Source organism: Eleutherodactylus coqui, chromosome 3 (genome assembly GCF_035609145.1).
Source record: "Eleutherodactylus coqui strain aEleCoq1 chromosome 3, aEleCoq1.hap1, whole genome shotgun sequence".
Classification (NCBI taxonomy): Eukaryota; Metazoa; Chordata; class Amphibia; order Anura; family Eleutherodactylidae; genus Eleutherodactylus; species Eleutherodactylus coqui.
Genome location: NC_089839.1, coordinates 118,265,614 through 118,289,560, shown reverse-complemented (window position 1 = coordinate 118,289,560; position 23,947 = coordinate 118,265,614). Strand labels below are relative to the sequence as shown.

The following is a 23,947-nucleotide window of genomic DNA, read 5'->3' as shown; positions in this document are numbered from 1 at the left end:
TCCCAATTTTAATAGCCTTTCTCGGAATCCCAGTCCTCCCATTCCGTTTATTAACTTAATTGCCCTTCTTTGTACCCGCTCAAGCACTGCAACATCTTTTCTGAGCAGCGGTGTCCAGAAATGTACACAGTATTCCATGTGAGGCCTGACAAGTGCCTTACGTTTTGGAAGAATAATGTTCTTGTTCCTTGTTTATATACCTTTTTTAATGCACCCTAAGACGTTATTTGCTTTTGCAGCAGCTGACTAGCATTGATTGCTCCAGTTAAGTCTACAGTCAACTAGTATCCCCAGGTCTTTTTCCATCTCACTTTTCCCTAGCAGTGCCCCATTTAGTGTATATTGGTGGCATCCATTTTTCCTACCCATATGCATAACCTTACATTTATCAATATTGAATTTCATTTGCCATTTCTCAACCCAAGCACCCAATTTATCTAGGTCCATTTGTAGCCGCACATTGTCCTCTTTTGTATTAATTACCTTGTATAGTTTTGTATTGACTGCAAATATCGATATTTTACTGTGTAGTCCTTCTATCAGGTCATTAATAAATATATTGAACAGAATGGTGCCTAATACTGAACCCTGTGGCACGTGGCCCAATCAATGTACGATCCATTTATTACCACACTCTGCTTTCTATCTCCAAGCCAGTTCTTTACCCAGATACACATGTTTTCACCCAGACTGAGCTGTCTCATTTTTTATATCAGCCTATTATGCAGCAAGGTGTCAAATGCTTTAGAAAAATCCAGATATACAAGATCAATAGACTCTCCCAGGTCCAGTCTAGAACTTACTTCATTGTGGCAGCTGATCAAATTGGTCTGACATGATCGACCCTTCATGAACCTATGCTGATGAGGAGTTATGCTGTTGTTTTCTTTTAGGTATTCTAAAATGGTATCTCTCAGAAACCCCTCAAATATTTTTCCAATTATTGAAGTGAGACTTATCGGCCTGTAGTTACTAGGTTCTCTTTTAGACCCCTTTTTGTATATTAAGACCACACTGGCAATGCGCCAATCTAGTGGTACAACCGTGGTCTATCTATCATGTTACTTAGAACCCTTGGGTGTATTCCATCTGGGCCCAGCGATTTGTCGATTTTAAGCATTCTTAACCAGCTCTGTACTTCCTCTTGTGTTAGGCATGCAATACTTAGCACGGGGTTCGTTTTATTCCCCTGCATCTCGTGTGACATTTCTTTTTCATTTGTGAATATACATGAGAAAAAAACTACTTAATAGATTCCCCTTCCTGCCATCGTTTTTTATGGTTTCTCCTGCATTATTTGTTAAGGGGCCAGTACTCTCAGTGCAAATTCTTTTACTGTTTATATAATTGAAGAATAGTTTAAGGTTATTGTAGATTTCCTGGCACCTTGAAAGCATCTTGGCATTGTGCTATTTTTGTCTGAGGCTTAATTCTTGTGATTCGGACTCCCTCGAGACTGGGAATTGGCCACTTCCAGGTGTAAGATTTTCGGTAAGCACTTGTTTTGAGTGTAAAATTAGGCTGGGGAGCCCCACCTGAGATAGAAGCTCTGTACCTGTGACAGGAGACGTCTGCTCAGTGTGAGATTTTCCCAGGGGTTCTCTGTCTTTGCCAGTACTTCCCTAAACTGATGACCAGATAGATGATGCTTGTAGCAGATCTTGGTGATGTAAGTACTTAACACTTGCTAGAAATTATTGCAAAAGTGTACCCGATATCACTTACTATATGCAATTGTATAACAGCTCATTCAATTAATAAAATTGCGTTAGGTGTAACTCCTTGTCCTTCTTTAAAGGCGTAACAGAACCTCAAACACAAAAACTTGGCAAAGATCCTTTGGGCTGATAAAGTAAAGTAAGATTAGCTGAAAAACGCACAAAAAAAGCTTTGTTAATAGTGCAAAAAAGTTTTGCTAAGGCATGCACAATTGTCCATATGCTTGTGTGAAGCCGGCCTTAGAATAAAATGCCTTTGTAGGCATTTATCAGACATTTGTGAGGAATATTCCTTTAACAACTAATGAAGAAAAGATGAACCTATATCAGCATTACCCCTTAACACCACAGGATGTAGGTTTAGGTCCTGTCAGAGTAGTAGTTATGTTTACGTCCTGTTGCACTATGCCCTGTGGATGGCACTGGCTAAGAAGTGAGACTGTGTTATCCCACAGCGGGAGTTTGCTGTGACTGATAGCCAGCCTCCTGCTGTAACTGCGGGGATCGATGAGAACACTGATCCCCACTCTTGACACCTTATGTGCCGTGTTCATTTACAACATGGCATATAAAGGGTTTACAGAGGGAGTGTCATTGGCCCTGTATCACCTGACCAGCAGCACTGTGCACACTACAACCTTCCAGGTGCCAGGAGCGCTGATAGCGCAGAGGCTTTAACGCTGAGGGGAGTGCAGTCAATTTTGAAATCTGTTGCGGATGCACAACTGATTTCAAGTCAGTATCTGCAGCAATGGTCTGGATTTTGACTGTTTTGGATGCAGAGATACTAAGGAGATTCCAAAGCTTTTCCACTATATCTAAACATACCCTTTAAACAAACAAACAAAAAAATTACGTGTGAATAGCCTGACTTAAAAGGGTCCATGTGGTGTCCGTTTTCAGGCATTCCTTTTTGGGGCCGAGTAATACGATCATATGCATAAAACGCTACGTGTATAATGCAGCATTGTTTTATTGTGGGCAGGCATATCACTGCATACAGCAGCGGTTTTTTTCACAGCCATGAGCAGTGTGACTTGTGTTTTTTTTTTTTTTTTCCTGCTCTGACGCTTAGCGACGTGGTGTATAAACGCCACACATATGCAATTGCGTCTGTACAGCATTTATTATGTGCCTTTAGAGAATTATATGGCTAAATCGCTCATAATGAGCAGTAAAATAGAACATTCTGTGTTCTTTGTTTACGTACGTATTATACACAATATAAAAAAGCTAGTGTGAGGGGGCCAATGTACTTTCATTGACTCTATTCACCATGTCTTAGGTGCATGGAATATATGGTAAATTTGTGCTTGTGTGAGCATGTCCTTAGAGCTTGTTGCATGAGTTTCCAGTGTTTTTGGAGCCCTTTTTTGGAATATATCTTAATTGCACTTGAATAACACTTTCTGTAAACCGCATGTGTCACTACGTGTTTTGCAGCTAAGCTGCTTCCAATGGTGAGGCACATGGTCTGTAAGTTGTCTTATGTTTTTAGCACATGTTTTATTGTATAGATTTAGGCCCCTTGCACACGGGCGGAAATTCCACTGAGGGATTTCCAGCAGAGTTTCCACCGATGGAAGCTTCCATAGGATTGCATTAGAAAACGCAGTCCTAGGCAGATGGCCGAGATTTGTAATTACGCGCGGAAAACAAATTATGGCATGTTCTATTTCTGTGCATGTGCCGGTTGTCCGGCAGCCGTCACATCACCGAGCCAGAGCCACGGGAGCAGGTGAGATCCGCACTGGTCCCTTCAGGGGCGCAGGTCAGTTTCCGCTGCAAGAATTCCTCGCAGCGGGATCCGACCCAGCCATCTGCAGGTAGCCTTAGACATCTGCTGTTCTTTCCGGCATTCGGTTGAACCAGAGTAAATATTCCGGTGCTATGCTAAAGTGGGCGAAATGTTACCCAGCAGAAGATTACTCTTCTGTGCGCTGCTGATCTAAGTTTTCTCCATCTGGGGTCATACATAATGAAATGTACTTCTAGAGCAGAGGTTCCCAAACTTTTTTGCCCCGTAGTCCACTTGTTGTTTTTGTTTTCCATAGACCCCCTGCCTGTCTAAGGCCAAGGTCAGACGAGCATGGTTTACACACTGCTAAGCAACGTGTAAACCACGCTGCTGTCATCTTGAAAAAAATCTTGTGACCGGGCTGTCTCTAGCTCCGTGGGGCAGCCCAGTTGCACATCTGTGGTGCTGGCTGCGTGCTTCCACGGCTCCCATAGCACCTATGGAAAGCATCCTGCACAGCGCGCACAATGGAGCTGACAGGCAAGTTGGTGTTATAATCGTGTGGGCAAACAAAGCTTGGGAGCCCACACGATCGTACCCAAAAGGGGATAGAATAGATGGGATGGACGCACACAGGTAGCACCAGGCTCACACAGGTTTCAGGCAACTGTCCCTGTTCTACGCGGGAGGATGGCATGGCCCTACCTAAGCGGGGGATTCGCCCCAATAAAAGGTGGCCCAGCGGTCTTCAGATCTGGGCTCTGGCTGATCCTAGGAGCCACGCCACAGATCCAAAAAACAAAGATACAAAAACCACGGTTACATGAAGTAATGAATTGATGGTGACAGTAGGGGTGAGGGTCCTGCTCCAACGAGCTTACATACTATAGACAGTAGGGTGATACAGAAGATAAAGGGGCTAGAGATGTGCATGGTATGACGAGGTGGAAAGTGTGGGATGCTGTACTCATAGACAATGGTCAGACATTAAGCCGTATAGTGGCTGAATCGGTATGACTGCAGGGGGTGGTTGATAATGGCTTGCAGGAATTGCAGTCAGTTGGACAGGAGCATGTTATCAGGCGGAGTAAAGAGGGCTTTGGTTTAGGAGATGTGGTATGCCTCCCTGAAGAAGTGCATTTTTAGGGTACGCCTGCAGTTTTGTGAGTCATAGATTGCCCGAATAGTTTGTGGTAGCGTGTCCTAAGGTTGGGACATCGACACAAATATATCGATAGTCGATTGTATCGACTATCGCTGAACAAACTATCGATTATAGTAAAATATCGGTGGACAACTATCGATATTTTGATATATCGAGTTTTTTAAATGCTGTATAAATATAAAACAGGTCTAGGGTTAATAAAGCAACACAATCAACAACAAAAAATTATAGTTTTCTTTTAAAACTTTAACCTGTTGAATTTATTAACTTATAACTATGAATAACATCATGAAAATATATTAAAGCTACAAATAAAAAACAGTTAAAAAAGTAAAAATAAAAAATTACAGATGAAACACAATTAAAATTATGTATATGAAAAGATGTTTTTTATCATTGGCCCCAATAATTGTTATCTAATGAGCCAAGAAATATTAATTTGCTCGCATGCTCTCTCTTCAAAATGCTCCTTCAAGCAGACAGAATTTCACTAGCTTGACCGAGAATGCAGAAAGATGATTGGAGGTAAACACACTGAAACAAGGTCCTGTCAGCTACAAGGAAGCCAGAAGATGGACGCTGGACCTGACGAGATGTGAGCATGATCTCTGTGTGTGTGTGTTTGTGGGGCTGCGTGCCCTGCATTTTTTCAAGTTGCCGCTGAGGGACCAACGGTCTCCATGGCAACTAGTAAACAATGCAGTGCCGCGAACGCAATTGTAATTGCGTTACATGGGTCCCCTATCTTTCCTATGGACACTGCGTTCGCGTTAGACGCTGAACGCACGACATGTCGCGTCTCCTTTTCTGGACGCCACCTTCGTGCGTTCAGCGCAGCCCTCCATCTGCATGTGGAAATGCTTTCACTTAGAAAGCATTGCCCACAGCCATCGTGTTAGACGCAAGCGTTCAGAGCCTGTGTCTAACGTGATGAACAAACCCATGTGGATAAGGCCTAAGACCCCATTTTTTCTGAGAGTCGTTTTGCCTGGAGCAAACCTTATTGGTGACAAAGAGTCACCTCACACTTTTCAAAAGTTTCTAGAACTTGTTTTTTCAGTTCATTATTGCCTCGAGCAAAACTACATCCTGTACCAACACAAAGGAAAGGGCAGAATTAAAAGAAAGAAAATATGGTCACTAGTCCACAAGACGCGTTTCTTCTCTACAAAAATCGATATGTCGCCTTAAACTATCGATGTTACCGATACCGGGCATAACAATATTGATGAAAAGTATCGCCAAAGCATTAGCGATATATCGATATTTGGATATATCGGTTTTCGATGTCCCAACCTTAGCGTGTCCCCGAGGACTGGTGCTGCTCTCTTTGCATATTGCGTGCATATTTGCGGACCCCCATTGAGCTCTATGGGGATCTTTGGTGGGCAAATATGTAGAAAGATAAAATATGTAGAGCCGTGGCCTTATGGGCTTATTCAGACGACCGTATATCGGCCAGGTTTTCACGCCCAGCCGATATACGGCGTCCCTCTCTGCAGGGGGAGGAGGCTGGAAGAGCCGGGAGCAGTGCTCTGAGCTCCCGCCCAGTCTCCGCCCCATCTCCGCCCCTCTGCACTATTTGCAATGAGGGGAGGCGGAGTGAATTCCTGAAACTTAGCCCCACCCCATCCTGCCTCCTCTCATTGCAAATAGTGCAGAGGGGCGGAGAGGAGGCGGGAGCTCAGTGCACTGCTCCTGGCTCTTCCAGGCTTCTCCCCCTGCAGAGAGAGACGCCATATATCGGCCGGCGTGAATACCCGGCCGATATACGACCGTCTGAATAAGCCCTACGGTTATGTTCACATGGCTTATAAGTGCTGTGGATTGTGGAAATCCACGCCATTTACGGTACAGGCCAAGTGGATGACGTTTAAAAGATCTCATTAACATGCTGCAAAAAAATGTTTAGACACAGAATTGACATACATTTGCATATTTTAAATCTGCAGGCCATTAATTGTTTGTTGCGGATTTCACCTTTTGCAATGCAAGTATAAAAAGTGTGCAGCAAATCTACACCAAATTACGCCTAGCCTCATTTTCTACCAAGCCTATATCACACAAGCGTATTTGCGAGCATATTTGTGAGCACATTTGCGCTGCGTTTGTACTGAATGGGTGTTGCTTTTTTGCGTGCACACAGGCATTTCTACTGTAGATGTTGTGTGCAATTGCGTATGCATAAAAAATGCAACAATGTTCTCAGCCATTGAAATGGCCAATTAGTGTAATGTGTTGAAGATAAGTTCTTTCCTGCAGGAAAATAGAGCACGCGGAATATTTTTTTGTATGACCAAATTTTGCATGTCAAATACACGCAGGTGAACAAACCGATTGAAACAATCAGTTTTATTTTCTGTATATTGAATGCGCAAATACGCCTGTGTAAAACAAGTCTTAGGCTTCCTACACATGGCTGAGCGCGGTATCAGGCCGTGAAACTCAGCCCGATATCACACTCATGCATGTGCATTGTTTTTTAATGGGAAAGCTCGCATCACACTAAGGGCTTATTCAGACGACCGTATATCGGCCGATATACGGTGTCCCTCTCTGCAGGGGGAGGAGGCTGGAAGAACCGGGAGCAGTGCACTGAGCTCCCACCCCCTCTCCGTCCCTCTGCACTATTTGCAATGAGAGGGGTTGGATGGGGGCGGAGCAAAGTCCCAGAACTTAGCTCCACCCCTGTTCCACCTCCTCTCATTGCAAATAGTGTAGAGGGCTGGAGAGGGGGTGGGAGCTCAGGGCACTGCTCCCAGCTCTTTCAGCCTCCTCCTCCTGCAGAGAGGGACACCATATATCGGCCGGGCGTGAATACCCGGCCGATATGAGGCCATCTGAATAAGCCCTCATGTGCACGTCGCACACTGTGTGAGGTGTTTTCCGGCCCCATTGGAACACCCATAAATAGGACATACTGCGATTCAAAAAAATGGGATCCATATTCGTGCAAGATTTGTACATCTCTCAACTTACAAATCTTGTGCCATATGAAAGCGGCCTTAGGCTGGCATGACATGGGTGTATTTATATTTGCACTCACTCAGCGCAGCTTTTTTGCACACTGAACAAGGCTTTTTTGCACACATATTGGCTTTAACTGCAAACAAAATTGCACCGATTGAAATGGCTAATTAGTCTGCGTTCAAGACGTGTTCTTTTTCCCAGCAGAATTACGCAGCATATTGTGCATCTTCTTGCGTATTGCATGTGCATTTGACTTCTATGTGGTTCTTTGGTGCGCCAGTGTGAAGAAGCCCTTAGGACTTATTCAGATTTGCGTTTATCAGCCGGGTTTTCATGCCCCTCTCTGAAGACGGAGGAGGAGGCGGGACGGGATGGGAGCAGTGCAGTGAGCTCCCGTCCCCTCTCCGCCCACCGCCACTATTTGCAATAGGAGTGGGCATGGCAGGATGGGGGTGGAACCTAGCTCCCCCCCCAACCCATCCCGCCCTTCCTATTGCAAACAGTGGTGAGGGGCGAAGAGTAAGCTGGATCTTAGTGGGAGCTCCCGGCCCCGCCCGCCTCCTCCCCCTGCAGAAAGGGACAGTGTATATCAGCTGGGCGTGAAATCCCGGCCGATTTATGCAAGTCTGAAAAAGCCTTTAGGCTGCTATTACACACAATTTTACTGCCCTGTAGGACTAAATTTACATGGGCGAGCGCGATATCTGGCTGAATTTCTAGGCCCGATATCACACTTGCTAACGTGTGTTTTTATGCTCATGCAAGGCATTTTTCATTCAATGCATCTGTGAAATTTTGATCCTAAGGCTGCATTCCCACGAACGTATATCGGCTCGGTTTTCACGCCGAGCCGATATATGTCGTCCTCATCTGCGGGGTGGGAGGATGGCAGAGCCAGGAGCAGGAACTGAGCTCCCGCCCCCTCTCTGCCTCCTCTCCGCCCCCTCTCTGCCTCCTCTCCGCCCCCTCTCTGCCTCCTCTCCGCCCCTCTGCACTATTTGCAATGGGGAGAGGTGGAACGGGGGCAGGGCTAATTCTCAGAACTTTGCCCCGCCCCACCTCTCCCCAGTGCAGAGGGGCGGAGAGGGGGCGGAAGCTCAGTTCCTGCTCCTGTCTCTGCCATCCTCCCCCCCCCACTGCACACGAGGACAACGTATATCGGCTCGGCGTGAAAACCGAGCCGATATACGTTCGTCTGAATGCAGCCTTAGGCGTGTGTTTCAGGCGTGTCAGAAGATCATAAGTGTTTCCCATTGACTTCAATGGGAAACATCACATCGCATTCACATGCAATGTCTTTTAAGGTCCCCCTGAAAACAATGGATGAGGCATTCAGAGAAAACGCCAAAAGATAGAACACGCCGTGATTTTTATCCTTGCAGCATTGCTGCAATGAGAAAAATGACTTATGTGAATCACTCTATTCAAATGAATGGGGTTCATATTCATGCGAGTTTTGTGCATTTCTCAACAAACAAAATCTGTGTGAGATTCTCATCCGTGTGAATGTAGCCTGACACACAGGTGGAGCTACACTGATTACAGCCGGCAGCTGGACTTCACATAGTCAGTGAACTGAGACATCCAGGTATTGGTTGTAATCAGCGTAGCTCCTCCTGCATATTGCAGGGCAGTAACACTGTGTGTAATAGCACCCTCAGAGCTGCAATCACCTGAGCTGAGTTACACATTCCTACCATTAGATACTGATCCAGGGTTTTATAGCTGGAAAGTTAGCAAGGAAAGAAGAGAAACTGAGCATTGCTGACAGACACTCTTCCACTCTTGAGTACAATGCAGTCTGCTAGTAAAATGTCACCATCTAAGCCATTTAAACAAAAAAAAAATTTTGGTAAAGTGTTTGTATAAAACAAGTCAATCAGATGCCTATTGAGCGCTTCTTATCTATATTTTTTTTTCTTCAACTCTCACAGCAACAAGAAAGTCAGAAGTCATTACTATAAAGGCCAAGTTTCCTACTAAGATCCCGGTAACGTGTTATTACTAGGAATATTTTCTGCTACAATTCTATATGGACTGATTTTGTTGAACTACTATTGCTGGATGGATCTTTACTGCTATGTATGTTCAGCATTAACTCCATTATCAACACAATTAACTGCATTTCTTTATTTCAGGTCATTATTGAGAGATACAAAAGAGAAAAATACCTTCCGCTCCTTAACAAAAAGAAATTTCTTGCTCCTCGGGATCTTCCTATGTCCCAGTTTGTAACTATTATCAGGTATGTTTATGTGGTAATATTTTTACAGAGCTACAGTTTCTAAATGTTTTTTGAGATTTGTTATGTAACTACTGTGGCTGTAGCCATTGAAACTGCTGCAGGACCAACAACTCGGGAGGCCAAGTATAGAAACTCCTGACACTTGTCAGCATCAGGAACTTGAATCTGATTCGGCCATACACTGAGAGTACAACATATGGTGCTGTTAGGGGAGGTGAAAAAGAGCTGGGTAATGTAGCATGTTTGTGTATATAATATATTAATTTACACTCCCCTGGTCACCTATCATAGATCGCACAGAAATCTGACTCTCTTCAGATTGCTGCGCACTTGCTTTTCCATAGTCTTGTATATGGTGCTGTATGAAGGGGATGGGCTCCCTTTTAAGTTGGCTGTGGGGCCCAGCAATTTCTAGTTATGCCATTGTGTAAGTACTTCCTTTTATCATTCTCTTTCCTTCTTGCTCCAAAATCTGCATCTAGAACTGCTGGTAGGATTGCAGACACTTTCACATGGCAACATTTTGGATCGGTATTTTTCCAAAACATGTAAAGGTGTGTTCCCACAGAGAGAATTGGATGCTGCAAAAAAAGCTTTGTGTTTTTTGTAACCTCCAAACCGCCTTATGTGAATACAAGGCTAGGCTCACACAAGCGTGAGATTACCGTGAATTATGCGTGTTATATGTGGTTATTTGCAGATAATCAAATACTTGCATTACGCTGGTTCATTCACAATTGTGTGTAAGAGTAAAAAAAAAAAAAAGACAGTGTTTTAGCCCATTGTTCTCCATAGGCACATTATCGCCGCCGACCGTATGCAATTACATTATGTATGGGCGGCGTATATACCGCATTGCGAAGCGATAGCACGGGTAATTTAAACATAGGAAGACTGCACATGACAGCATGCATGAGATGCACTGTACAATATCTCTGCCATATACAGCAACTAGCTGATATACCCGGCTTCACCCGAGTTAATTTGGTACTGGTGTTTATCTGGTGTTCACACGGAAAATCTTATGAAACCGTGGTTACTTTAGAGATACCGGAAAAACATATGTTCACCATTTTGCATAGTTCTCTGCGTTACCCAGGAAACACCACGTGGAGGCAACCATGCGATGTTTCCTTTATATAAAATGACATCAGGAAGTGAGAGAATTAGATTTCATACGTAAAATGTGGACACTAATTCTTTTACACTTATAAATAGGAAAAGTTAATGGGTCCCAACTCGATTATTCAATTCTGACAAAATCAATGCCCGTGCCAAATTTCAAGTTTCTATGACATCGGGAAGTGAGAGAATTCGATTTTGTACGTAAAATGTGGATGCTAATTCTTTTGCGCTTAGAATTGAACAATCGAGGTGGGACCCATTAACTTTTCCCATTTATGACATAATCAATGCCCGTTCCAAATTTCATGTTTCTATGACACCAAGAAGTAAGAGAATTAGATTCCGTACGTAAAATTTGGACGCTAGTTCTTTTGCGCTAGAATTGAATAATCAACTTGGGACCCATTAACTTTTCCTATTTATGACATATTCAATGCTTATGGCAAATTTCATGTTTCTATGACATTGGAAAGTGAGAGATTTAGATTATGTACGTAAAATTTCGACGCTAATTCTTTTGTGCATTAAATTGAATAATCGAGTTGGGACTAGAGATGAGCGAGCGTACTCGGAAAAGCACTACTTGCTCGAGTAATTTGCTTTATGCGAGTATCGCTGTGCTCGGGTTTGAAGATTCGGGTGCCGCTGCGGCTGACAGGTGAGTCACAGCAGGGAGCAGGGGAGAGCGGGCGGGAGAGAAAGATCTCCCCGCTCTCCCCTGCAGCTCCCCGCTCAGTGCCGGCACCCGAATCTTCAGACCCGAGCACAGCGATACTCGGATAAAGCAAATTACTCGAGCGAGTAGTGCTTTTCCGAGTACGCTCGCTCATCTCTAGTTGGGACCCATTAGCTTTTCCTATTTATGACATAATCAATGCTTGTGCCAAATTTCACGTTTTTATGACACCGGAAAGTGAGAAAATTACATTCCGTGCGTAAAATTTGGACGCTAATTCTTTTGCGCATAGAATTGAATAATCGAGTTGAAACCCATTAGCTTTTCCTATTTATGACATAATCAATGCTCGTGCCAAATTTCACATTTCCAAGACACCGGAAAGTGAGAAAATTACATTCCGTACGTAAAATTTGGACGATAATTCTTTTGCACATAGAATTGAATAATCAAGTTGGGACCTATTAACTTTTCCTATTTATGACATATTCAATGCTCGTGCCAAATTTTAAGTTTCTATGACATTGGGAAGTGAGAGATTTAGATTATGTACGTTAAATTTCGACGCTAATTTTTTTTGCGCTAGAATTGAATAATCGAGTTGGGACCCAATCTATGCTCGCGCCAAATTTCATGTTTCTACGATATCGGGAAGTTGGAGAACTTTTGGCGAGTGAGTGAGTCAGTGAGTCAGTCAGGTCTTTCGTCTTATATATATACTAGCTGATATACCCAGCTTCGCCCAAGTTAATTTGGTTCTGGTGTTCACACGGAAAATCTTATTAAGTCGTGCTTAATTTAGAGATACTGAGGGAAAAAAATATGTTCATTTTGCATAGTTCTCTGCGTTACCCAGGAAATACCATGGGGAGGTAACCATGGGACGTTTCCTTTATATAAAATGACATCAGGATGTGAGAGAATTTGATTACGTACATAAAATTTGGACACTAATTCTTTTGCGCATAGAATTGAATAATGGAGTTGGGACCCATTAGCTTTTCCTATTCCTGACATAATCAATGCTCGTGCCAAATTTCCCGTTTCTATGACACCGGAAAGTGAAAAAATTACATTCCATACGTAAAATTTCGACGCCAATTCTTTTGCACTAGTATTGAATAATCGAGTTGGGACCCATTAGCTTTTCCTATTTATGACAATAATCAATGCTCGTGCCAAATTTCCCGTTTCTATGACACCGGAAAGTGAAAAAATTACATTCCGCACGTAAAATTTCAACGCCAATTCTTTTGCGCTAGAATTGAATAATCGAGATGGGACCTATGAACTTTTCCTATGTATGACAAAATCAATGCTCGTGCCAAATTTCAAGTTTCTATGACACCGGAAAGTGAAAAAATTACATTCCGTACGTAAAATTTGGACGCTAATTCTTTGGCGCTTACAATTGAATAATCAAGTTGGGACCCATTAACTTTTCCTATTTATGACATAATCAATGCTCGTGCCAAATTTTAAGTTTCTATGACATTGGGAAGTGAGAGAATTAGATTCCGTACATAAAATTTAGACGCTAATTCTTTGGCGCTTAGAATTAAATAATCGCGTTGGGACCCATTAACTTTTCCTATTTATGACATAATCAATGCTTGTGCCAAATTTCAAGTTTCTATTACATTGGGAAGTGAGAGAATTAGATTCCGTATGTAAAATTTGAACGCTAATTCTTTTGCGCTTAGAATTGAATAATCGAGTCGGGACCCATAAATTTTTCCTATTTATGACATAATCAATGCTCGTGGCAAATTTCATGTTTCTATAATATCAGGAAGTGAGAGAATTAGTGGCAATGATGGAAATCGAACGATCTACGTGGGGGGGGGCGTAACTGTCGACGACGCTCGCACGCGCGCCATTTATCATAGCATAAATGTACTATGCCTATAATCTTCCCAGGAGTGTACTCAACAGTGTGGGCCGAAGCCCACTTGCATTAAACATGACATTACCTCAGCTGTGATGGGCAATGCAATGGGATATATTTATGTACCGCCAGTGGCTTCCTGGCACCCACCCATGCTGTGGGTCCACAGGGAGTTGTAACTGCATGTGTCCACTTCTAAAGAACCCCAGTCTGACTGGGGCATGCAGTGTGGGCCGAAGCCCACCTGCATTTAATCGGACGTTACCTCAGCTGTGATGGGCACTGCAATGGGATACATTAATGTACAGCTGGTGGGTTCCAGGGAGCCACCCATGCTGTGGGTGCACACGGAATTCCCATTGCGGAGTTGTACCTGCCTGTGACTATTTATAAAAAAACACGGTCTGACTGGGGCATGCAGACACCTTGACAGAATGAATAGTGTGTGGCACATAGGTTCCCCATTGCTATGCCCACGTGTGCAGCTCCTGATGGCGGTGGCACAGGATTATATTTCTCATTGCTTCTGTACAGCATTGTGGGCTATCGCCCCGCCCCTTTTAAAGAGGGTCGCTGCCTAGCCGTGCCAACCCTCTGCTGTGTGCCTGCGGTTCCTCCTCATGGCAGACGCACTTATAAATAGACATGAGTGTGGCGTGGCATGAGTGCAGCTGAAGGCTGCGCAGGGACAATTTGGTGTGCGCTGTGGACACTGGGTCGTGCAGGGGGGGGGTTGGGCAGCATGTAACCCAGGAGAAGTGGCAGCGGAGTGTCATGCAGGCAGTGATTGTACTTTGTTGGAGGTAGTGTGGTGCTTAGCTAAGGTATGCCTTGCTAATGAGGGCTTTTCAGAAGTAAAAGTTGTTGGGGGGGGCACTCTTGCCGCTATTGTGGCTTAATAGTGGGACCTGGGAACTTGAGATGCAGCTCAACATGTAGCCCCTCGCCTGCCCTATCCGTTTCTGTGTCGTTCCCATCACTTTCTTGAATTGCTCCGATTTTCACAAATGGAAACCTTAGCGAGCATCGGCGATATACAAAAATGCTCGAGTCGCCCATTGACTTCAATGGGGTTCGTTACTCGAAACGAACCCTCGAGCATCGCGATAATTTCGTCCCGAGTAACGAGCACCCGAGCATTTTGGTGCTCGCTCATCTCTAGTTGGGACCCATTATCTTTTCCTATTTATGACATAATCAATGCTCGTGCCAGATTTCGAGTTTCTATAACACCGGGAAGTGAGAGAATTAGATTCCGTACGTAAAATTTGGACACTAATTATTTTTCACATAGTATTGAATAATCGAGTTGGGACCCATTAGCTTTTCCTATTTATGTCATAATCAATGCCCGTGCCAAATTTTAAGTTTCTATGGCATTGGGAAGTGACAGATTTAGATTATGTACGAAAAATTTCGACGCCAATTCTTTTGCGCTAGAATTGAATAATCGAGTTGGGACCCAATTTATTTTCCTATTTTGGAGATAATCTATGCTTCTGCCAAATTTCATGTTTCTACGACATCGGAAAGTTGGAGAACTTTTGGCGAGTCAGTCAGTCAGTCAGTGAGGGCGTTCAGATTTATATATATATATAGACTAACTGATATACCCGGCTTCGCCCGAGTTAATTTGGTACTGGTGTTTATCTGCTGTTCACACGGAAAATCTTATGAAGTCGTGGTTACTTTAGAGATACCGAGGAAAAACATATGTTCACCATTTTGCATAGTTCTCTGCGTTACCCAGGAAACGCCACGGGGAGGCAACCATGCGACGTTTCATTTATATAAAATGACATCAGGAAGTGAGAGAATTTGATTACGTACATAGAATTTGGACACTAATTCTTTTGCGCTTAGAATTGAATAATCGAGTTGGGACCCATTAGCTTTTCCTATTTATGACATAATCAATGCTCGTGCCAAATTTCCCGTGTCTATGACACCAGAAAGTGAGAAAATTACATTCCACACGTAAAATTTGGACGCTAATTCTTTTGCGCATAGGATTGAATAATCGAGTTGGGACCCATTAGCTTTTCTTATTTATGACATAATCATTGCTCGTGCCAAATTTCCTGTTTCTATGACACCGGAAAGTGAAAAAATTACATTCTGCACGTAAAATTTCGACGCCAATTCTTTTGCGCTAGAATTGAATAATCGAGTTGGGACCTATTAACTTTTCCTATTTATGATATAATGCCCGTGCCAAATTTCATGTTTCTATCACATTGGGAAGTGAGAGATTTAGATTATGTACGTAAAATTTGGGCACTAATTCTTTTGCGCATAGAATTGAATAAACAAGTTGGGACCCATTAGCTTTTCCTATGTATAACATAATCAATGCTCATGCCAAATTTCCTGTTTCTATGACACCGGAAAGTGAGAAAATTACATTCCGCACGTAAAATTTGGACGCTGATTCTTTTGCGCATAGAATTGAATAAACAAGTTGGGACCCATTAGCTTTTAATATTTATGACATAATCAATGCTCGTGCCAAATTTCACGTTTGTATGACACCGGAAAGTGAGAAAATTACATTCCGTACGTAAAATTTGGACGCTAATTCTTTTGCGCATAGAATTGAATAATGGAGTTGGGACCCATTAGCTTTTCCTATTTATGACATAATGCTCGTGCCAAATTTCACGTTTCTATGACACCGGAAAGTGAAAAAATTACATTCCGCACGTAAAATTTCGACGCCAATTCTTTTGCGCTAGAATTGAATAATCGAGTTGAGACCTACGAACTTTTCCTACTTATGACATAATCAATGCTTGTGCCAAGTTTCACGTTTCTATGACACCAGAAAGTGAGATAATTAGATTCCGTACGTAAAATTTGGACGCTAATTCTTTTGCGCATAGAATTGAATAATTGAGTTGGGACCCATTAACTTTTCCTATTTATGACATAATCAATGCTCCTGCCAAATTTCGAGTTTCTATAATACCGGGAAGTGAGAGAATTAGATTCCGTACGTAAAATTTGGATGCTAATTCTTTTGCGCATTGAATTGAATAATCGAGTTGGGACCCATTACTTTTCCCATTTATGACATAATCAATGCTCGGGCCAAATTTTAAGTTTCTATGACATTGGAAAGTGACAGATTTAGATTACGTACGTAAAATTTAGACGCCAATTCTTTTGCGCTAGAATTACATAATCGAGTTGGGACCCAATTACTTTTCCTATTTTGGAGATAATCTATGCGTGTGCCAAATTTCATGTTTCTACGACATTGGGAAGTTGGAGAACTTTTGGCCAGTGAGGGAGGGAGTGAGGGAGTGAGGGAGTGAGGGAGTGAGGGAGTGAGGGAGTGAGGGAGTGAGGGAGTGAGTCAGGGAGGGAGTGAGTCAGGGAGGGAGTGAGTCAGGCTCAAACAGCCGCATACGTAAAATCCTGTGTGAATCACGCAGTGTTTTACTGCTGTGGAGCCGGCCTCTCTATATCTATATATATAAAGACGAAAGCCCTCACTCGCTGACTGACTCGCTGACTGACTCGCTGACTGACTCGCTGACTGACTCGCTGACTGACTCGCTGACTGACTCGCTGACTGACTCGCTGACTGACTCGCTGACTGACTCGCTGACTGACTCGCTGACTGACTCGCTGACTGACTCGCTGACTGACTCGCTGACTGACTCGCTGACTGACTCGCTGACTGACTCGCTGACTGACTCGCTGACTGACTCGCTGACTGACTCGCTGACTCGCTGACTGACTCGCTGACTGGCTGACTGACTCGCTGACTGACTGACTCGCTGACTGGCTGACTGACTCGCTGACTGACTGACTCGCTGACTGACTGACTCGCTGACTGACTGACTCGCTGACTGACTGACTCGCTGACTGACTGACTCGCTGACTGACTGACTCACTGACTGACTGACTCACTGACTGACTGACTCACTGACTGACTGACTCACTGACTGACTGACTCACTGACTGACTGACTCACTGACTGACTCACTGACTGACTCACTGACTGACTGACTCACTGACTGACTCACTGACTGACTCACTGACTGACTCACTGACTGACTCACTGACTGACTCACTGACTGACTCACTGACTGACTCACTGACTGACTCACTGACTGACTCACTGACTGACTCACTGACTGACTCACTGACTGACTCACTGACTGACTCACTGACTGACTCACTGACTGACTCACTGACTGACTCACTGACTGACTCACTGACTGACTCACTGACTGACTCACTGACTGACTCACTGACTGACTCACTGACTGACTCACTGACTGACTCACTGACTGACTCACTGACTGACTCACTGACTGACTCACTGACTGACTCACTGACTGACTCACTGACTGACTCACTGACTGACTCACTGACTGACTCACTGACTGACTCACTGACTGACTCACTGACTGACTGACTCACTGACTGACTCACTGACTGACTCACTGACTGACTGACTCACTGACTGACTCACTGACTGACTCACTGACTGACTCACTGACTGACTCACTGACTGACTCACTGACTGACTCACTGACTGACTCACTGACTGACTCACTGACTGACTCACTGACTGACTCACTGACTGACTCACTGACTGACTCACTGACTGACTCACTGACTGACTCACTGACTGACTCACTGACTGACTCACTGACTGACTCACTGACTGACTCACTGACTGACTCACTGACTGACTGACTCACTGACTGACTGACTCACTGACTCACTGACTGACTGACTCACTGACTGACTGACTCACTGACTGACTGACTCACTGACTGACTGACTCACTGACTGACTGACTCACTGACTCACTGACTCACTGACTCACTGACTCACTGACTGACTGACTCACTGACTGACTGACTCACTGACTGACTGACTCACTGACTGACTGACTCACTGACTGACTGACTCACTGACTGACTGACTCACTGACTGACTGACTCACTGACTGACTGACTCACTGACTGACTGACTCACTGACTGACTGACTCACTGACTGACTGACTCACTGACTGACTGACTCACTGACTGACTGACTCACTGACTGACTGACTCACTGACTGACTGACTCACTGACTGACTGACTCACTGACTGACTGACTGACTGACTCACTGACTGACTGACTCACTGACTGACTGACTCACTGACTGACTGACTCACTGACTGACTGACTCACTGACTGACTGACTCACTGACTGACTGACTCACTGACTGACTGACTGACTGACTGACTCACTGACTGACTGACTCACTGACTGACTCACTGACTGACTCACTGACTGACTCACTGACTGACTCACTGACTGACTCACTGACTGACTCACTGACTGACTCACTGACTGACTCACTGACTGACTCACTGACTGACTCACTGACTGACTCACTGACTGACTCACTGACTGACTCACTGACTGACTCACTGACTGACTCACTGACTGACTCACTGACTGACTCACTGACTGACTCACTGACTCACTGACTCACTGACTCACTGACTCACTGACTCACTGACTCACTGACTGACTCACTGACTGACTCACTGACTGACTCACTGACTGACTCACTGACTGACTCACTGACTGACTCACTGACTGACTCACTGACTGACTCACTGACTGACTCACTGACTGACTCACTGACTGACTCACTGACTGACTCACTGACTGACTGACTCACTGACTGACTGACTCACTGACTGACTGACTCACTGACTGACTGACTCACTGACTGACTGACTCACTGACTGACTCACTGACTGACTGACTGACTCACTGACTGACTGACTGACTCACTGACTGACTGACTCACTGACTGACTGACTCACTGACTGACTGACTCACTGACTGACTGACTCACTGACTGACTGACTGACTCACTGACTGACTCACTCACTCACTGACTGACTCACTCACTGACTGACTGACTCACTCACTGACTGACTCACTCACTGACTGACTCACTGACTGACTGACTCACTGACTGACTGACTCACTGACTGACTGACTCACTGACTGACTGACTCACTGACTGACTGACTGACTCACTGACTGACTGACTGACTCACTGACTGACTGACTGACTCACTGACTGACTGACTGACTCACTGACTGACTGACTCACTGACTGACTGACTCACTGACTGACTGACTCACTGACTGACTGACTCACTGACTGACTGACTGACTCACTGACTGACTCACTCACTCACTGACTGACTCACTCACTGACTGACTCACTCACTGACTGACTCACTGACTGACTGACTCACTGACTGACTGACTGACTCACTGACTGACTGACTGACTCACTGACTGACTGACTCACTGACTGACTGACTCACTGACTGACTGACTCACTGACTGACTGACTGACTCACTGACTGACTGACTCACTGACTGACTGACTCACTCACTCACTGACTGACTCACTCACTAACTGACTCACTCACTGACTGACTCACTGACTGACTCACTCACTGACTCACTCACTGACTCACTGACTGACTCACTGACTCACTGACTGACTCACTGACTGACTCACTGACTGACTCACTGACTGACTCACTGACTGACTCACTGACTGACTCACTGACTGACTCACTGACTGACTCACTGACTGACTCACTGACTGACTCACTGACTGACTCACTGACTGACTCACTGACTGACTGACTGACTGACTCACTGACTGACTCACTGACTGACTGACTCACTCACTGACTGACTGACTGACTGACTGACTGACTGACTGACTGACTGACTGACTGACTGACTGACTCACTGACTGACTCACTGACTCACTGACTCACTGACTGACTGACTGACTGACTCACTGACTGACTCACTGACTCACTGACTGACTCACTGACTGACTCACTGACTGACTCACTGACTGACTCACTGACTGACTCACTGACTGACTCACTGACTGACTCACTGACTGACTCACTGACTGACTCACTGACTCACTGACTGACTGACTGACTGACTGACTGACTGACTGACTGACTGACTGACTGACTGACTGACTGACTGACTCACTGACTGACTCACTGACTCACTGACTGACTCACTGACTCACTGACTGACTCACTGACTGACTGACTCACTGACTGACTCACTGACTCACTGACTGACTCACTGACTCACTGACTGACTCACTGACTGACTGACTCACTGACTGACTCACTGACTCACTGACTGACTCACTGACTCACTGACTGACTCACTGACTGACTGACTCACTGACTGACTGACTCACTGACTGACTGACTCACTGACTGACTGACTCACTGACTGACTGACTCACTGACTCACTGACTCACTGACTGACTGACTCACTGACTGACTGACTCACTGACTGACTGACTCACTGACTGACTGACTCACTGACTGACTCACTGACTGACTGACTGACTCACTGACTGACTGACTCACTGACTGACTGACTCACTGACTGACTCACTGACTGACTGACTGACTCACTGACTGACTCACTGACTGACTCACTGACTGACTGACTGACTCACTGACTGACTCACTGACTGACTCACTGACTGACTCACTGACTGACTGACTCACTCACTGACTCACTCACTGACTCACTCACTGACTCACTCACTGACTGACTCACTCACTCACTGACTGACTCACTCACTGACTGACTCACTCACTGACTGACTCACTCACTCACTGACTCACTCACTGACTGACTCACTCACTGACTGACTCACTCACTGACTGACTCACTCACTGACTGACTCACTCACTGACTGACTCACTCACTGACTGACTCACTCACTGACTGACTCACTCACTGACTGACTCACTCACTGACTGACTCACTCACTGACTGACTCACTCACTGACTGACTGACTCACTGACTGACTGACTCACTGACTGACTGACTCACTGACTGACTCACTCACTGACTGACTCACTCACTGACTGACTCACTCACTGACTGACTCACTCACTGACTGACTCACTCACTGACTGACTCACTCACTGACTGACTCACTCACTGACTGACTCACTCACTGACTGACTCACTCACTGACTGACTCACTCACTGACTGACTCACTCACTGACTGACTCACTCACTGACTGACTCACTCACTGACTGACTCACTCACTGACTGACTCACTCACTGACTGACTCACTCACTGACTGACTCACTCACTGACTGACTCACTCACTGACTGACTCACTCACTGACTGACTCACTCACTGACTGACTCACTCACTGACTGACTCACTCACTGACTGACTCACTCACTGACTGACTCACTCACTGACTGACTCACTCACTGACTGACTCACTCACTGACTGACTCACTCACTGACTGACTCACTCACTGACTGACTCACTCACTGACTGACTCACTCACTGACTGACTCACTGACTGACTCACTCACTGACTGACTCACTCACTGACTGACTCACTCACTGACTGACTCACTGACTGACTCACTCACTGACTGACTCACTGACTGACTCACTGACTCACTGACTGACTCACTGACTGACTCACTGACTGACTCACTGACTGACTCACTGACTGACTCACTGACTCACTGACTGACTCACTGACTGACTCACTGACTGACTCACTGACTGACTCACTGACTGACTCACTGACTGACTCACTGACTGACTCACTGACTGACTCACTGACTGACTCACTGACTGACTCACTGACTGACTCACTGACTGACTCACTGACTGACTCACTGACTGACTCACTGACTGACTCACTGACTGACTCACTGACTGACTCACTGACTGACTCACTGACTGACTCACTGACTGACTCACTGACTGACTCACTGACTGACTCACTGACTGACTCACTGACTGACTCACTGACTGACTCACTGACTGACTCACTGACTGACTCACTGACTGACTCACTGACTGACTCACTGACTGACTCACTGACTGACTCACTGACTGACTCACTGACTGACTCACTGACTGACTCACTGACTGACTCACTGACTGACTGACTGACTGACTCACTGACTGACTGACTCACTGACTGACTGACTCACTGACTGACTGACTCACTGACTGACTGACTCACTGACTGACTGACTCACTGACTGACTGACTCACTGACTGACTGACTCACTGACTGACTGACTCACTGACTGACTGACTCACTGACTGACTGACTCACTGACTGACTGACTCACTGACTGACTGACTCACTGACTGACTGACTCACTGACTGACTGACTCACTGACTGACTGACTCACTGACTGACTGACTCACTGACTGACTGACTCACTGACTGACTGACTCACTGACTGACTGACTCACTGACTGACTGACTCACTGACTGACTGACTCACTGACTGACTGACTCACTGACTGACTGACTCACTGACTGACTGACTCACTGACTGACTGACTCACTGACTCACTGACTGACTGACTCACTGACTGACTGACTCACTGACTGACTGACTCACTGACTGACTGACTCACTGACTGACTCACTGACTGACTCACTGACTCACTGACTGACTCACTGACTGACTCACTGACTGACTCACTGACTGACTCACTGACTGACTCACTGACTGACTCACTGACTGACTCACTGACTGACTCACTGACTGACTCACTGACTGACTCACTGACTGACTCACTGACTGACTCACTGACTGACTCACTGACTGACTCACTGACTGACTCACTGACTGACTCACTGACTGACTCACTGACTGACTCACTGACTGACTCACTGACTGACTCACTGACTGACTCACTGACTGACTCACTGACTGACTCACTGACTGACTCACTGACTGACTCACTCACTGACTCACTGACTGACTCACTCACTGACTCACTCACTGACTCACTCACTGACTCACTGACTGACTCACTCACTGACTCACTCACTGACTCACTCACTGACTTACTCACTGACTGACTGACTCACTGACTGACTGACTGACTCACTGACTGACTGACTGACTCACTCACTGACTGACTGACTCACTGACTGACTGACTGACTCACTGACTGACTGACTGACTCACTCACTCACTCACTGACTCACTGACTGACTGACTCACTGACTGACTGACTCACTGACTGACTGACTCACTGACTGACTGACTGACTCACTGACTGACTGACTCACTGACTGACTGACTCACTGACTGACTGACTCACTGACTGACTGACTCACTGACTGACTGACTCACTGACTGACTGACTCACTGACTGACTGACTCACTGACTGACTGACTCACTGACTGACTGACTCACTGACTGACTGACTCACTGACTGACTGACTCACTGACTGACTGACTCACTGACTGACTGACTCACTGACTGACTGACTCACTGACTGACTCACTGACTGACTGACTCACTGAC

The 23,947-nt window shown here is 45.3% G+C and overlaps 1 protein-coding gene across 1 annotated transcript in view; it reads left to right on the top strand.

Moving 5' to 3' along the window:
* The first annotated feature begins 9,385 nt into the window (after positions 1–9,385).
* Positions 9,386–23,947, top strand: part of MAP1LC3C (microtubule associated protein 1 light chain 3 gamma) — a 57,298-nt gene continuing 42,736 nt past the window's right edge. The window contains exons 1-3 of the mRNA XM_066594557.1: positions 9,386–9,443; positions 9,526–9,581; positions 9,730–9,836. Of these exons, the coding sequence (XP_066450654.1) occupies positions 9,386–9,443; positions 9,526–9,581; positions 9,730–9,836 (221 nt within the window). The remainder of the gene's footprint in view (positions 9,444–9,525; positions 9,582–9,729; positions 9,837–23,947) is intronic.